This window comes from Callithrix jacchus, chromosome 18, assembly GCF_049354715.1.
Source record: "Callithrix jacchus isolate 240 chromosome 18, calJac240_pri, whole genome shotgun sequence".
Classification (NCBI taxonomy): Eukaryota; Metazoa; Chordata; class Mammalia; order Primates; family Cebidae; genus Callithrix; species Callithrix jacchus.
Window position 1 is genome coordinate 11,775,184 of NC_133519.1, and position 16,209 is coordinate 11,791,392.

The 16,209-nt window shown below is 51.0% G+C and overlaps 1 protein-coding gene across 1 annotated transcript; it reads right to left on the reverse strand.

The window, feature by feature from the left end:
- Positions 1–524: 524 nt before the first annotated feature.
- Positions 525–7,505, reverse strand: THEM5 (thioesterase superfamily member 5). The gene is made up of 6 exons (XM_002759931.6): positions 7,248–7,505; positions 6,058–6,259; positions 4,568–4,703; positions 1,472–1,582; positions 1,030–1,154; positions 525–722 (listed from the first exon to the last, which is right to left on the reverse strand). The coding sequence occupies exons 1-6, from the start codon at positions 7,368–7,370 to the stop codon at positions 676–678; spliced, it is 744 nt and encodes a 247-aa protein (XP_002759977.1). The 5' UTR covers positions 7,371–7,505; the 3' UTR covers positions 525–675.
- Positions 7,506–16,209: the final 8,704 nt, after the last annotated feature.

The window sequence follows — 16,209 nt, forward strand, 5'->3', positions numbered from 1 at the left end:
GCCTTCCCGTGGCTTGCTCCTGCCCTGCCCACCTTCCGTTTCCCTAAACGCCTGCCCTCCTCAACACCTTGCTCTTCTCCAGAGTCCCCGTGCGCGTTCACCTCTGCAGGCTTGTCTCGCTCTCCCTCTGCCTGAGATATCCTCTCCTCCACTGCCTGCCTAGTGAACACCCCTTCACTTTTGAGACAGTTCAGGAAGAGCTTCTTCTAGAAGGTGTTTTCTGATTGCTTTCGTGTAGTAAAATTGCCCTCTCCTCCCTTTGAAGTGACACTGCATTCATGATGGAAGCCAGGGTGGGCGTGGGAGAAGCGTGATGGGCACTCTGTGCATTTGGCCCCTGGCCCCCACATTGTGCATCTTGAGGTCGGGGTCCTGTCTGTCACTGCTGGGTGCCTGGTGCCTCACTCAGTGCCTGGCACCTGGCAGGTACTCAGTAAGTCCTTTCAGTTGTGCTGAATGGGAAGGTGGGTATGTGGGATGCCCTGGAAAGAGTTTGATTTCCAACCATGGAAAGGCCCTGGGCCTAGAATGGGACTGTGGGACTTTATTAACTCAGAGAAAAGAGCCCTTTCCCTCACCTCACTAACTGCTTCTTGAGGACCCCTCCCTGCTCTGTGGTGGGTCCGGGGCAGGCAGGAGAAGCAGTGAGAGGTTTTCCTGCAGGCACAGTGACTGTTACTGAGGCGACGATTCTTCTTCCAGCTGCAGCTGAAGGAAGACACCTGCAAGAGAAGGGTGAGCTGAGCTGCAAGAGCTGCACTGAGATGGCAGGAGACGGATGGACACTCTGAGCAGGTGGCGCCAAGTTACCCATTACCTGGGTGCTGTCCTTCTGTATAACTCATACAGAAAAAACCCTAGTTCTGCTCTCCCTCACTTGGTCTGTGTCTCCAGTAGGTGCCCTATCCCACCCTAAAGAACATGGACTGCAGCTTGGGGCAAATCCTTGGCATCTTTCCTTCTTCCTGTTTGTTCTGGGGGTGGGTGGTGGCAGGACAGGGCCTGGGGTTGGGCTGGGGGCTTCTTTACCTGAGGACTTGGCATAGACTGTCTTCTGGTCTCTGCTGTGGGCGATGCAGGACATGTAAAGCTTCTGGTCTTCGATCTTTTCCACTTCTATGTCCATCACAACCAGAGAGCCCACAGGGATCAAGCTGGGAGAGGAGGCAGCTTAGCACATCTCTTCTGTGAACCCGGCCCCCTACCCCTTCACCCTGTGTCTTCTTCCCTCTCTTCATTCCTCCCTGCCTCAAGGTCTCATAAGTGGCCCTGGGCTCAGGGCCTTTTTGTCAGCTCCCAAACGTTGGACAGCAGAGGCTGCATCCTGGCCAGGCACTAGAGGAACTGCTTGCGAGTGGGCTGGGAAGGAGAGTGGCAGGCAGGGCTCCCATACCCCAGCTGCCGAGGATGGCCAGCCCCAGGGATGAAAAGGGCTGTGACTTTGGCCAATGCCCCAAGGGCCCTTACTTACTTTTTGAACCTGATGTTGAGGCTTTGTGTGAGCAGCCCCTGTCCAGCCAGGTAGGCAATTTTAGAAAAGGCCTCGTCCATCATGGCTGCCAGGGACCCACCGTGGGCAAACCTGGGGGTGGGGGGTGGGGGTGAAAGCAAGGTCTGGGCTGGGGCCGCTGGGTGGACCCCCACACTGGGCCTTTCCTCCCTCCTGTGGTGACCCCGCCTCTCCCTTTCCCTAGACCCTTCCAAACACAGACCTTCAGCCTCAGGGCAGACAACTAGGAAAGGAAACAGCTGCATCCCATCTCATCAAATCCATCCAAACCAGCTGAGCTTTTCCGTTTTGCTTCAGCATGTGTTTGTAGCCACTGATACAACGATTCTATTTCATCAGGGAAAACTGTTTTTTTCCTGATAAAGTTAATAGAAAACGCTTTTCTGATTCATTACCTAATTGCTGGTGACAATTGCCATAATCTGGAAGGATGTGCACACACGGGAAATGAAAAAGCCCCTGAACTTTTTGACTCAGTCTTCGAGGCACAACCCTGGGCTGTTTCTCACCTTACCAGTCCCTACAGTCAGTGAGGGGCCCACATGTCAAGATAAGTAAATGTGAAACATAGCTTATGACCTATCAAGGGGCTGACATGACAGACTTGTGAGCAGTGTTGCCACAGAGAGCAGAGAACCCACTTCAGCAGTCTCATTGCTGAAATTGAACTGGAATGTTCAAATGCTGCAGACCTTCGCTTTATTTAGCATGCCTAGAATGGCCGGGCGCAGTGGCTCATGCCTGTAATCCCAGCACTTTGAGAGGTTTAGGTGGGTGGATCACTTGAGGTCAGGAGTTCCAGTCCAGCGTGGCCGACATGGTGAAACCTCATCTCTACTAAAAAATACAAAAACTAAATTGCTGTGGTGGCAAGTGCCTGTAATTCAGCTACCTCGAGAGGCTGAGACATAAGAATCGCTTGAACCCAGTGAGTGGAGGTTGCAGCGAGCCAAGATTGCACCACGGCACTCCAGCCTGGCGCCTGGTGACAGAACAAGACTCCGTCTCAAAAAAAAAAAAAAAAAAAGGCTGGGCGCAGTGGCTCACGCCTGTAATCACAGCACTTTGGGAGGCCAAGGCGGGTGGATCACTTGAGAACAGGAGTTGGAGACCAGCCTGGCTAACATGGAGAAACCCCATTTCTAAAAAAAAAAAAAAAGAAAAAAGCATAACATGTTCATTCTTGCTTGTGCAAGCTTCATGTTAGCTACTTCGTGGGTGGCTAATTTGGGGAAAATAGGAAGGCACCCCATTTTAGAATTCCAATAGCACCAAACGAATTTGAGTTCCTGATTTTCCAAACCACAGTCCCAATTCTCCACAGACTCAGATCAGCTGTCCTGCTCTACTGCCATGGGTTACCCTCCTGCTCCTGCGACCAGTGGCTTTCCCATACCCTTCCTTCCCTGCTTCTTCGGTGGTGAAAGCTGGAGGTCCTGCAGCCACACTCACCCAGTTGGAGTCCTTGCCCCATTGCTCATGACCTGTTTGATCTTGAGCAAATTGCTAAATCTTTCTGAGCCTTAGTTTTTCCACCATGAATTGTGAATAAGAATAATTTCGATCTCAGCCGATTAAATAAGTTTTCAAACACCATTTACACACTTCCTCAGCACTTCCCTCTCTGCTTCCCAAAGTGCTTGAAAGAGGGTGAAAGGAGTTGGTGTCAAGGAACTCAAACCCAACTCTCTCCTCCTTGTCCTCACTGGCCAGGCTAGGGACCCATTGGCCGGTATGTGGATCTGCAGTGTAGCTTTTGGTCAGTGAGTAACTCCTCCTTCCCACTCCCCATGGTCTACGGGCCTGGTGGATACTAATCTCTCCTCTGGACCTCCCCAACTGACTGGCCTCAATCCACTGACTGGCCTCAGTGTTGGATGGTCCTCCTCTGCCTCTTTGGCCTCACGTCCGTCAGCCCCTAAATCAAAGTCAACCATGCTTCAGAAGAGGGGGTGGGTCCATGGCCTGCGCAGGGTTCTGAGCAATTCTTTACATCCTAATCGAAATCTTCACACACGAATTCTTCACTAGCATCTGCACATCCTAGTGTGTGGAGCAGTGTCCCTGTGGAGGACTCCTTTGGGATGACCAGGGTGACTGAGGGCTGCAGTTGGCATCCACAGCCTCTGGGGGCCCTGACATCTATTTAGCAGTCTGGATTCTATTTAACCCCAGTTGAGCCCTCTCAGGCCTCAGGACCCTAAAGCCACTCCTGCCCTCTCTTGTCTCTCTTTTCCTTGCAGGAGCTCCAGCCCCACCTCCAGCTTTCAGCGACTGTCTGGTGCAGGCATAGGGATGGCGAAGGGGGACAACCATGAACTTGATGGCCCAGGGCGAGCCTGATTTCCCTGTGGACACATTTATGCCCAGTGTGCATTCCTCCCTAGGTCTGTTCCAAGTCTGGAGGCAGCAGAGTGCAGTGGAGAGAAGAGTGGACCTGGAATCTCACCTGCCAGAGTCTAGTCCCGGATCTGACTTGGATTGCTGGGGCTGCCTTGGACAAGTTACTTCAGCTGTGCGCACCTCCATTTCCCCATGAGTAGAAGCTGGGTTTTGGATGGGCAGTGTCTGATACTGTACTGTGCTTTATGTTCATGAGCGTGCACACATAGGCCCATAAGATCATGTGTCTGGTCACCCTGGCAGGTAGATATTATTGCCCCAGGTTTCAGATAAGAAGACTAAAGACCAGGGGTCAGATTGCTTGCTCGGAGTCCCACAGCCAGCAGCAGCCGAGCAGGACAGGAAGTCAGAGTCTGGATTCCAGATCTTGCCCTCTGCCAAGTGTAGCACATTCTTCTCAAAGTGGCCTTGTAGGTCTTTTGTCCGGAAAATTTTGAGACTTTGATGAGGAGCCCTTATCTGCACAGTGGGAACTGGGCCAGTAACGCTGTATGTCCTTCCAGGCCTGGCATTGTCAGGCTGAAGCCCATGCCCCACACTCCCATCCTCACCCCCTAGAGAAAGATGCAAACTCCAGGGCCAGCCTGGTGGGTGCTGAACCTGCCTTGCTGAGCCAAGCCCAGGAGGTGGCCAAGGTTCTACCGGTGACCTTACCCTGGGGGGCCCTCCAGGTAGGGGCCTGGCTGGAAAAGACAGACCGACTTCTTGGGTGGGTGGAAAAAGATGACATACTCGTAGCCTTGTCCTTCCACTTGGATGCACCTGGTGAAGATGCGCCAGTCATCTTTGCCTGGGGAGAGATAAGCATGTCACAGCCAGAAAAGGAAGGGTGTGGTCAGGAGGCAGCACCGTTTGGTTGAGTCTTGTCTCTGGTACAAGATTAAGGAGAGAGAACCAGAAGACACCAGGTCCACCCCCAGTGAGCCTTCCCTCTGGGAGCAGAGGCACAGTTGCTGTCCTCACAGAGCCTTTCTGTCTAGGGGATAAACACGCAGGAAGTGTCCTGGCTGAGACTGGAGATAGGATCAGGGCTAGGGCAAGACTTTAGGAGACCATAAGCATTGGAAATTGAAAATGTAATTATGTGATCCACATATAATTCAAAAGAATAATACTAAACGGTAAAAACGTTCTGATTTTTTTTACAAGACAGTACCACTACTACATCCTTTTTTAGAAGTACCAAATTCTTTTTTTTTTTTCTTGGAGATGGAGTCTTACTCTGTTGCCCAGGCTGGAGTGCAGCAGCACAACCTTGGCTCACTGCAACCTCCGCCTCCCAGGTTCAAGCTATTCTCCCTGCCTCAGCCTCCCCAGTAGTTGGGATTACAGATACCCGCTACCATGCCCAGCTGATTTTTGTATTTTTGGCAGAGACAAGGTTTCTCATTTGGCCAGGCTGGTCTCGGACTCCTGACTTCGAGTGATCTACCTGCCTCGACCTCCCAAAGTGCTGGGATTACAGGCGTGAGCCACCGCGCCCGGCCAGAAGTACCAAATTCTTTTTAAAAAATTATTGGTTGGTATCCTTGCTTTGTTTGTGCCATAAACCCAAGGGTAGTTGTGCCCTGTACCACTCATTCATCACTGGGCAGGAAGACCACATATATGAATGAGAGAGACAGGAAGATACACATGCGTGCACACACACACACACACACACACACACACACACGAAGATGGAAGCTCTATATCATTAGGAGCCAATGGGTCTTTCAGGAGTGCTGCTCCAGACCCCACAGAGCAGGGATGGTGTGCAAGGCCTGCAGTGGAGGGGGTGCGGCGTCCACAGGCTTTCATGGGGTTGGAGGGGAAAGCTTGGGATGAGGCTTGATAGTTAGGGAGGAGCAGCCAGTGAGAAGTCAGGGCGGGAGCTGGACTAGCTGTCTTCCAGTGGGGACATGCTTGGCTGGGAGCAAAGGTGGGCCCAGCAGGGTGTGGTGAGTCAGATGGGAGGAGGGGAGCTGGAGACCTGAGAGGTCACCCTGCCTGCCTGTTGCCTGGGCCTGCAGCGTGAGGGGTGGAGTTGGGCAGCAGGAAGAACTGGGCTGAGAACTGGAAGGTTGCCTGTGAAGTTGCTTCTGAGAGTCTTAGAACACAGGGAAGGGCGGCTGGGGTGTGTGTGTTCATGGTCCTGGCCTTACCCGAGGAAACTTCCAGTCCGGGCGGGAGCTTGAATCCCCGTATGTGGTCTCTGTTGGACTTGTAGGAGGGCAACTTGACCCAGCCACTGGACTTGGTTTTCTCCAGAAATTCTTGGTACAGACTCAGCATGTCCGAACACCAGCTGGCATTGGGAAGGGCATAATCCTTCAAGTCTGTCTTCTCTGAGCATAATCTTGAGACCTGGACAGGAAAAATCAGAAGGACAAGACAGTGTCCTGGAGAGGGGCTGCTGCCTGAGCTTGGGACTTCTAAACAGCTGTTCCTGGGTGCTGGGGCTTCTCAATCCCTTCTGCCAGAGGAGAATCCATCCAAGGGAAAGGGCCCATCTTCCTTGCAGGGGGTCTGGGGACCCCTGTGGGTGGCAGGACACAGGGACGCTAAAGAGCAAAGGAAGGGCGGGCAGTAAGTGGGGCCGGAGATGATGGGCATGTTGCTCAATGTGGTGTGTTATCCTTTTCCTGCTTAAAACCTGTGAGCAGTTCTGTAAAGCCGACAGCTGCTCATATCAGCCTCACTGTACAGATGGGGATACTGAGGGAATATGGCCAAGGTTGGTGAGCATGTGACTGTGAGAGCTGGTGGTTGCACCACGCTGTCTCCTCTGCAGGGCACGGTCGCAGTTGTGGAGGACCACTCTAGTCACCCTGCCTCAGGGACGACTCCAGCTCTGCCCGCTACTGTGGGCCTGCCTGGGCAGGGTGGTGCCTTTGAAACACATGTGGCTCCCACAGAGGTATGGTGCCACGTATGGGGCACAGACTATGTGCCCGTTTGTGTGACATAAGGAAGTCCTCTGTAACATCACCTGCTCACACACCAGTCACAACTGTGGGCAGCATGCAAGCTGCTTGCCACCACCACAGAGAGGGTCTTCCGTCTGGGGATACCCCAGCTTGGCTGCAATAGTCTGAGTCCCATAGGAGGAAAGCGATTTATTGGTGGCCACACAAGGTTCAGAGCAGGATGCAGGTCTCCTGGTGGTTTTAGTTCAGAATCAGGGCCACTTGGTACCCCAAGGCACCTTCCCTTTGCCAAATCAAATAGCTCCTCCAAATACTGCCCACCTACCCTGGCCATGGGCTGGGAAGAGGAGAGATCTGGGGTGCATCTTAAGCCCTAGGCTCTTGGGAAAAGGCTGCCCATGTGGCTGAGCTGGGAACTCACTCACCGGAGAGTCTGTGGAGGATCCAAATGCTGAGGCAGGGTTCAGTCCGGGCAGGATACGGGGGGCCCCAAGAAGGCCTCTGTGGTGGCCAAGTCTTGCCACCACCTGGAAGCCTTTCCTTATCATGGCCAAGTGCAAGGATTGGGCCCTGCTTGGACGGAGGGTCTCGGCTGACTCCCAAGGAGTGCTTCAGCTGCACTTGGAGCCGCTTCTCTCCCTTCTGTCGCAAGCTTTCTTTCGGAGAGCTAGGCAAGGCAAGGCTAGGTTAGCGTGCTGCGACACATATTTATGTTCACTGCCTCTAACTGGGCCCAGGACCCTACCCAGGGGCAGATGTTGTTGGGCGTGAAAAGGCAGCAGGACTGGCTTGAGTTGCGTAAGGAGTGGGAGTGAAAAAGCAGTATAGGGTACACAGAGCCTTGGAGAGCTGCCTGGGGTTCCAAGGGAAAATCCAGGCGTATTTCCAGAAAGGTAAGGAAAGCTCATCTCTTGATTGGAGGGTGCCGGTGGAGTGTTTGTGGCACATGCTCTGCAGCGCATACCTGACTGAAAACTCTGGTATGATTTGAGACTCAGAAAACCAACTCACAGCCTTAGACTCCCCTTTTTTTTTTTTTTTTTTTTTGAGATGCAGTTTTGCTCTTGTCACCAGGCTGGAGTGCAATGGCGAAATCTCCACTCACTGCAAACTCTGCCTCCTGGGTTCAAGTGATTCTCCTGCCTCAGCCTCCAGAGTAGTTGGGATTGCAGGCACACGCCACCACGCCCAGCTAATTTTTGTATTTTTTTTAGTAAAGATGGGGTTTCACCATGTTGGCCAGGCTGGTCTCAAACTCCTGACCTCAGGTGATCCTCCCACCTTGGCCTCCCAAAGTGCTGGGATTACAGGCATGAGCCACTGTGCCAGGCCTGAACCAGTTTTTTTTTTTTTTTTAATTGATTCAGGCTGTTGGTCTAAGCAAAGGTATTTGAGTTGGTTGCCGTCTCCAGATAAGTAGGGCTCCTCAGGTCGCCCTGACAGCTGGAAGCTGGTCCCAGCAAGGTGGCCCCAGGACGAAAGAGCTGTCCTCCTAGGAAGAGTCAGTAGGGCTGGGTGCAGTGGCTCACACCTGTAATCCCAGCCCTTTGGGAGGCCAAGGCGGGCGGATCACCTGAGGTCAGGAGTTTGAGACCAGTCTGACCAACATGGAGAAACCCCATCTCTATAAAAATACAAAATTAGCCGGGTGTGGTGGCACATGCCTGTAGTCCCAGCTACTTAGGATGCTGAGGCAGGAGAATGGCTTGAACCGGGAGGCAGAGGTTGTGGTGAGCTGAGATTGTACCATGGCAACAAGAGCAAAACTCCATCACACACACACACACACACACACACACACACACATGCACACACAAAGTCAGTAGATGGCTGGGTGCAGTGGCTCATGCCTCTAATTCCAGCATTTTGGGAAGCTGAAGTGGGAGGATTGCTTGAGCCCAGGAGTTCAAGACTAGCCTGGACAACATAGTGAGACCCCGATTCTACAGAAAAGAAAAAAATTAGCTGGGTGTAGTGGTGTGCACCTGTGGTCCCAGCACTCAGGTGGCTGAGGCAGGAGGATCACTTTAGCCCAGGAGTTTGAGGCTACAGTGAGCCCAGATTGTGCCAGGGCACTGCAGCCTGGCTGACAGAGTGAGACCCTGTCTCAATTAAAAGAAAATAAAGTCGGTAGTTGAACCTGGGAAAGGAAATTGCTGTTTCACTGCCTGAGGGTCACTTGGGAGCTGGGTCGTCCTCCAGCCACTTCCCCAGGTGATCCCAGTGGGGTCTGAATCTCTTGTTGCCTCCTATGTTGGTTATTTGACGATTTTTGGTTAAATTGACTTTCAAATATTTACATAATTATGATTACGTCACTTTTGCTCTCAGCCTTGCCACATAAGTACAGTTACATTTGTTCCCTGTATAACTTTGTTTTCTTGAGTGGATAATCACCAAGGTTCAGCTGGATGATGTGGTCCAGGGGAAAACAGGTGAAGGGAAGGAGCTGGCGAGTGGTCGAGGTCAACTTTCACTTCCTTGCTAGGAGGAAGAGTGTCCAGGAGGGAGAAAATAAAAGAGACGAGGCTCTGGTGCTGTCTGTGATATTGCAGAGCATCTCTGGTTGGATCAAGGGCATGACAGTGAAAGGAATTAGGATATCTGAGAAGAACATCCATAGCTGATGGTACAACCATGGGCGTGGCCCTGAATTAGGCTGGCTGGAGGAGAGTGAAGGAGGTTTCCAAGGCCATGTAGAAAAGAAAGATCAGGATTATTGAGAAAGTGCTCCTTTCCCCCTTTCCAAGTCCTCCTTCCACCATCACACACGTCTTGTGGATACTTTCTGCAACAGGGAGCCCTTCCTGGATATGGGCCAGTGGTCGGCTCTCCAGGGAGGTGGAAAGGTGTCCAGCTAATACTTTGAATTAATACTTTGACAACATGGTGTCCAGCTAATACTTTGAATGGGTTTTGTGACAACATGGACTTTAGCCCTAGCCCTTCTCCTCCTGTATGAATTTAGCTCAGAGAAAATAAAGAAAATGCAGCCCAGAGACAAGAAAGCCTCTCTTCAGGCCTGGGGTCTCTGGAGAAACCATCAGAAAACAGAGGAAGCCAGTGCCCATTTAGTGTAGCTTAGAAGTCCTGCTGAGTTTTGGTTTAGCTTGCTGCTGGCCTGGTTCATTTCCAGCCTGGGATCCATGGGTGGACGCTGAGTTCGGAAGCTTCTCTTCCTGGGCTATGACCTGTGCCCAGAAGCCAGTCCTATGCCTGATCTGCCCATGGTCCGCAACAGAGCCGCAGTGGTATGGGGACAAACACGCAACAGTCTTCCCTGGGACTGGGGTAGGTCAGGGGAGCTCTGATTTTTAGGGTTTGCCCAGTTCTGCAGTGTGAACATTCCCATGGTGGCTGATTTCTAGCTGTCAATAAGAAGTCATTGTGCAGGTAGGAGGAGCTGAGCTCAGTCAGCTTTTGTAAACCGGTGGGACTGGGCTCCGGCACACCACTCTTTGGCTTGGAGTGAAAGAGCAGGAGTGAGCAAGGCCTTGGTGGGTTCAACACAACAGCTCTTGGTCCCAGATTTAAGGTCACTGTACTCCATCTTTTGGAGTTTCCTTCCCTTGCAAGGCTGACTGTGGAGTACCCAGTCTCCCCAGCTTGTCCTCTTTGTTGCCCCCCCAAACAGATTCACAGGACATGTTTTGTTCAAAGACATTTATTGTTAACTACTAAGAGGAAACAGGAAGATGATTAACATTCCCAGAAATCTCCCAAAGTCCTCCATGTCATGGGTGGCCCTGGGGGCCCTTCTCAGATCACCTTGGACATGTGCTGAGCACCCCTGATGTGGACTGACTGGCCCCCTGCGGGATCGTGGGTCTCCCGGCACTGTGGAATGGTGCTGTCTGGGCTGATTCCCATCTGGCCAGTCTGGATGAGGAAAGACCTTTCTAGACATCAGATCCCGCCGGAAGATTCAGGCCCGCAGGCTTAACATGGGCAATTTCTGGAGGGCAACTCCTGCTGAGGCTGCTCTGCCCTCAGGAAAGCCGAGTTCCTTGACTTGCAGAGCTAAGGGTCAGAGGCAAGCTGGGCGAGGAGCTGTGCCTAATATGGGTGGTGGGCAGACCCAAGGGGACTTGGGGGCAACTCTGGCCTCACTCCATGTGGGAGTTACCTTGATATAGGCCCAGCTGCCGACACCTCTGCTTTTTCAAGAAAAGCTGGTGCCAATCTAGACTTGCATTGAGGAGGGAGACCCAGGCACTTGGGATTCCTCCCCCTCTGTCATTTACTGTGCATCTCAATAGAAGGCAGAGTAGGCCAGCTGGCGCTTCCTGAATCTCTTTCCTGAAAACAACAGGCTAGGCCTTGGGGAAACTCTCCAGAAGGCACTATTTTTACTTAAAACAAGATCAACCCAGAAACCTTTTCATATGTGAGTCCTAAAACTATGAACCTAAGATTCTTCCACGTGTAACCTCTAAAGTATAAGCCTATATAAAGGCTAAACTTCCCTTTGTTAGACGAGCTTGGCTGTAAGGCACCTATGCCACCTTGCTCCCAGCTGAAATAAATTCCTTCCTCCTGTATTCGATGTCCGAGAGATCCTTTCCCGCGGCCGCTCCTGCTACAGTGAAAACTCCTAACCTTTAGATGCTGCCTGAACCAAACCAAATGCCTCTGACTAGATCCTGTCCTGTGAGTTGCCGGTCCCACCCCTTGGTTCTCAGCTCATCCCCAGGCCCTCCAGGACTCTGCTGCTTGTCTGCCCCAGATCTACTCTCTGACTCTTTCCAGATTAGCCAGTTTTTCCTGGTTCCCTCTGGGAAGGACCTTCTTGAGATTCATTTTACACCCTGGACACTCACAGAGGACTCTGAAAAGGAAAGTAATTGTTACATGTTGAAACTAATAAATTGGCTGGCTCGATGGGCCTCAGGCTTTGTGCAGCGTGGGGAAGGGAACAAACCCACCCTCAGACAGTCCAGGGCAGAAGAGGACTCTCTGCAACCAGGAAAAAGACTGTCTTGACAAAACATGGGGCACAGGATGGGAGCTAAAAGGAATGGCTGTTGAGCTCTCTGCCCAGAGGAACCCTGGGAGACTGGGCTTGAAGGGCGCACTGGGCCACGGCATGGGGGCCTTTTGCCTAGGGGAGCCGCACAGCTGCTAGGCAGGGGTGGCTGTGTGGGCAGCTGCTGGTGTGATCACAGGGCTGATGGGGTCTCAGCAGGGAATAGAACTGTGCTGGGACTGAGGGGAACCTGATGCCATTCCACAAATGTCAGAGCCCTGACCACTGCTCAGCCAGAACCGAGTTCCAAGTTGTGAAATGCTAAGGGGCAGCAAGGCAGGACCTCCAAGCTCAGAAAGCTGTGGTGACATCCTGAAGGGGTGTGTGTGCACGTGTGCGCACATGTGTGGTGCAGGAATGTGTGTGCACGCGTGTGTGTGTATGTGTATGTGTGTGTGCACGTGCTGAGGCGAGGCTCAGAGGTCCTGGCCAGCCCTGGCCTGTACTGCAATCCCTTCCTCCTCAAATCCAGATCATGGCTTGAGAGGGGATACTTTCAAAACAGTGGGACAGCCACACAGTGCCGCTGGTACATCTGCTTTACTAGCTTGGGATACAAAGTAATAAAGCAGCAAAGGCCGAGAAACAAACCTCTGGAACACTGAATTGGGAAGGAAGTGGTGATTTACTGGGCTGGGGGCTGCGGTGGGTCTGGATGCCCCAAATAGCCGAGCCTTGAACAAAGAAAATCCCTGCCCTTATAAAGGCTTACAACTCTAGAAATTACACGTGAAAGGGTCCTGGGCTTACAGCTCTAGAAATTACACGTGAAAGGGTCCTGGGCTTACAGCTCTAGAAATTACACGTGAAAGGGTCCTGGGCTTACAGCTCTAGAAATTACACGTGAAAGGGTCCTGGGCTTACAGCTCTAGAAATTACACGTGAAAGGGTCCTGGGCTTACAGCTCTAGAAATTACACGTGAAAGGGTCCTGGGCTTACAGCTCTAGAAATTACACGTGAAAGGGTCCTGGGCTTACAGCTCTAGAAATTACACGTGAAAGGGTCCTGGGCTTACAGCTCTAGAAATTACACGTGAAAGGGTCTTGGTCCATGGAGTAGGTGTGGGGCATGTGGCTTAGGGGGGTTTGATCCCGTTAAGTAAAAATAATGCCTTCTGGAGAGATTCCTACAAACCGTGCCTGTGATCTATAGGAGGGCGATTAAGGTGGCGCCCAGTCTGCCAGCTTTTACTTCTCCTATTGAAATGCAATGTGGGCTGGGCATGGTGGCTCAAGCCTGTAATCCCAGCACTTTGGGAGGCCGAGGCGGGTGGATCACGAGGTCAAGAGATCGAGACCATCCTGGTCAACATGGTGAAACCCCATCTCTACTAAAAATACAAAAAAAAAAAAAAAATCAGCTGGGCATAGTGGCGCATGCCTGTAATACCAGCTACTCAGGAGGCTGAGGCAGGAGAATTGCCTGAACCCAGGAGGCGGAGGTTGCGGTGAGCCGAGATCACGCCATTGCACTCCAGCCTGGGTAACAAGAGCGAAACTCAGTCTCAAAAAAAAAAAAAAGAAAAAGAAAAAAGAAATGCAATGTGAAAGTCAAGGGGGAGGTGCTCTTAGATGCTTAGGTCTCCTTCCTCAGTAAGGCCACATTTCTGCTAAGAAGCATATTAAGTGACTGACACCCCTGACATCCTGAGCCTCTTTCTCTTCTGAGAACTCTGAAGCAGGGGTGTCGCTAGCTGTTGAGTCAGCTCAGGGGCCAAGCTCCTGAGCCTTCCAAGTCCAGGTGATGCGGACTTCACCCGCTGCTGGGGATGTGCAGGAACCAGTCCCCTTCCTCAAGGTCAGGGACATCCCAGGGGTCAGGTATGTTCCACACAGGATAACAGATGGCTATGGATCCAAGTCTCGTGGTCCCAGTAGGGCATTGTTCTTGCTGATAGTCAAAGCAGTGGCCGTGGTGAGGGCAGGGGCAGGCAAGTCCTCCTCGGGCCCCAGGAGGCTTCTGAGGGGCTCTTGGGTATTGTCCCTGCAGGGGAGCCTCACAAGGTTCTCCCCCTGCCACCCCTAACTCTGTGCTCCCTAGACTAAGAGCCCTGTTCCTCTTTGACACCTTTCCCTGCCAGATGCTGTGTAGCCACCGTTCTCTACCTCCCCTCTCCCCAGCCAACTAGCCCTTTTAGTCAGTGTTGGGCAGACCTCCTTTCTTCTCAGAATTCTTCCCACCTGAGCTCAGGCAGGAATAATTAGCAACTGCAAAACAGGTTCTTTTTCCTCTGGGGGCTGGTAGGGCTCTATCTTCGGGCTTCTGGAGGGTGAGGGAAGACAATGACATTCCGTTCTTTGAATGTCCTGAAAAGATTGGGACTAAACCAGCCTGATCATGACTTTCCTTCCTGGAAGCTGGGCTCTCTGCAAGTGTCTAACTCTGAGGCCGTCCTATGAAGACATGGAAAAGAATTCATTGGGAAGTCCCTTCCGTCCTGTGGCTGTGGGTCCTGGCCTTCAGCAGGGCAGGGAAGTTCTGGAGGTGTGATCACACCGTTGCACTCTAGCCTTGGTGACAGAGTGAGACACTGTCTCTAAGAAAAAAAAAAAGAAATTGATAAAGTTTTGATAATAAGGAGAATTTTGATAGTGGTGTATCACTAGTGTCCATTTTAGGATCAGAAAAAACTTCAATAAACAAGTAATGAGTAAATGAAAGCGTAAAGGACTGGGGGTGGATGTGACAAAGCGTCCACTAATCAGCTCTAATTATACATTAGCTGTGTCAGGAATAGAAACGAAATAAATGTTATAATTTAGAAGACAACACTTGAGCTGTTGATTGCCTCTGAAGTACCTTATTGTTCTTCAGGAAAAAAAAAATCACAGTAGGTATGGATCAAAGCAACAAAAGGAAATGTATTGGAAACAAGATTCAGGAATAATATCTACCTCACCCTAATCTAAATATGGGAAAAATGTTTTCATAAAGTCACCCGAGTCCTAGCTCATTTTTAAAACCCCCCTGCAAACTTTAGCGAGTTTCTAAAGAACTCCAGGGTTGAAACACTGAACTGTAGCACTTGGAAATGAGCCTCAGCCAGAAACACCACCTTCACCCCTCCTCTCTCTGATTTTGTCTCTCTTTCATCCCTTCTCTCCCAAAACACAATCCACAATGGGGACACGCCTCCTTCATCACCTCCACCCTATTCATCTCTGGGTCAGAAATGTCTAGGCTATTGCTAAGATACAATCATGACACTGAGGAAGGAGACCCAGGCATCCTGGATCACCCCCCCCTTGACCTCCACACTGCATTTCAATAGAAGAAAAGGCCGGCCGAATGGCACCTCCTAAATCACCTTCCTGTAAATAGCAGGCATGGTGTGGGAGAATCTCTCCGGAAGACATTATTTTTATTTAAACAAGATCAAACCCCCACCCCACTCTTCCATCAACCGAGACCCTTTCACATGTAATTCCTAAAACTGTAAACCCAAGACCTTTTCACATATGATTCCTAAAACTGTAAACCCAAGACCCTTTCACGTGTAATTTCTAAGGCTGTAAACCTAAGATCTAGAGTGTAAGCCTATGTAAAGGCAGAGCTTCTCTTTGTTAGGGGAGCTTGGCTGTTAGGCAAGTTGTCGCCTCGCTCCTGGCCGTAATAATAAAACACCTCTTCCTTCCTAGTTCGGTGTCGGAGAAGTCTGTTTCTCTGGCCGATCCTGCTTCAACACCGGTTGTTTTCTTTTCTGTCATCTTCTATCCCTTCCTCCCAGTCTTCTGAAAACAGAACCATGCTGACTTGGCAGAAAGCCCTTAGAGTCAAGCTGGGTGAGAGGACTGCCAATCAAACCTGGCCACGTGACCAGCTTTGGCCATCAAAGCTCCCCACCCCTTGACCATGAACACTGGTCCAAGGAGGAGGCACGTAGCCTCAGTCTTCCCTGAGATTTCATACATCGATGGTAGGTGGAGTAAACAAATTGAGATAAATTTTGGAAATGCCATCCATGAGGCCTGATGTATAGATGGACAAGTCACATAACCTCAATGAACCTGAGTTTCCTTCTCTTTACAATGAGGGACTTGAACCAAAGGCTCTTGGAGGCACCTCCAGATTCCGTCTGAGGGTTCTGTGGGGCTTCACCTATGATGAGGTCAGTCTGGTCCAGCCATGCCCTTTCAGGGACAGGATATCTGGCAAAATTATGCAGCGAGGGAAAATTTCTCTTTCATAAACTCAGATTCAAGGTGGTCCCCTTTGCCATCATTTTGCCATTCTCCTTATCAAAATCTACTCTTAGGTTCCCATTTAAACTAAGAAGTAAAAAAGAACAACTAATTTTATTTTATTATGTAATACAATGAAATAATGTAATCTACTCTCACATTATGACCCTTCATAGGAA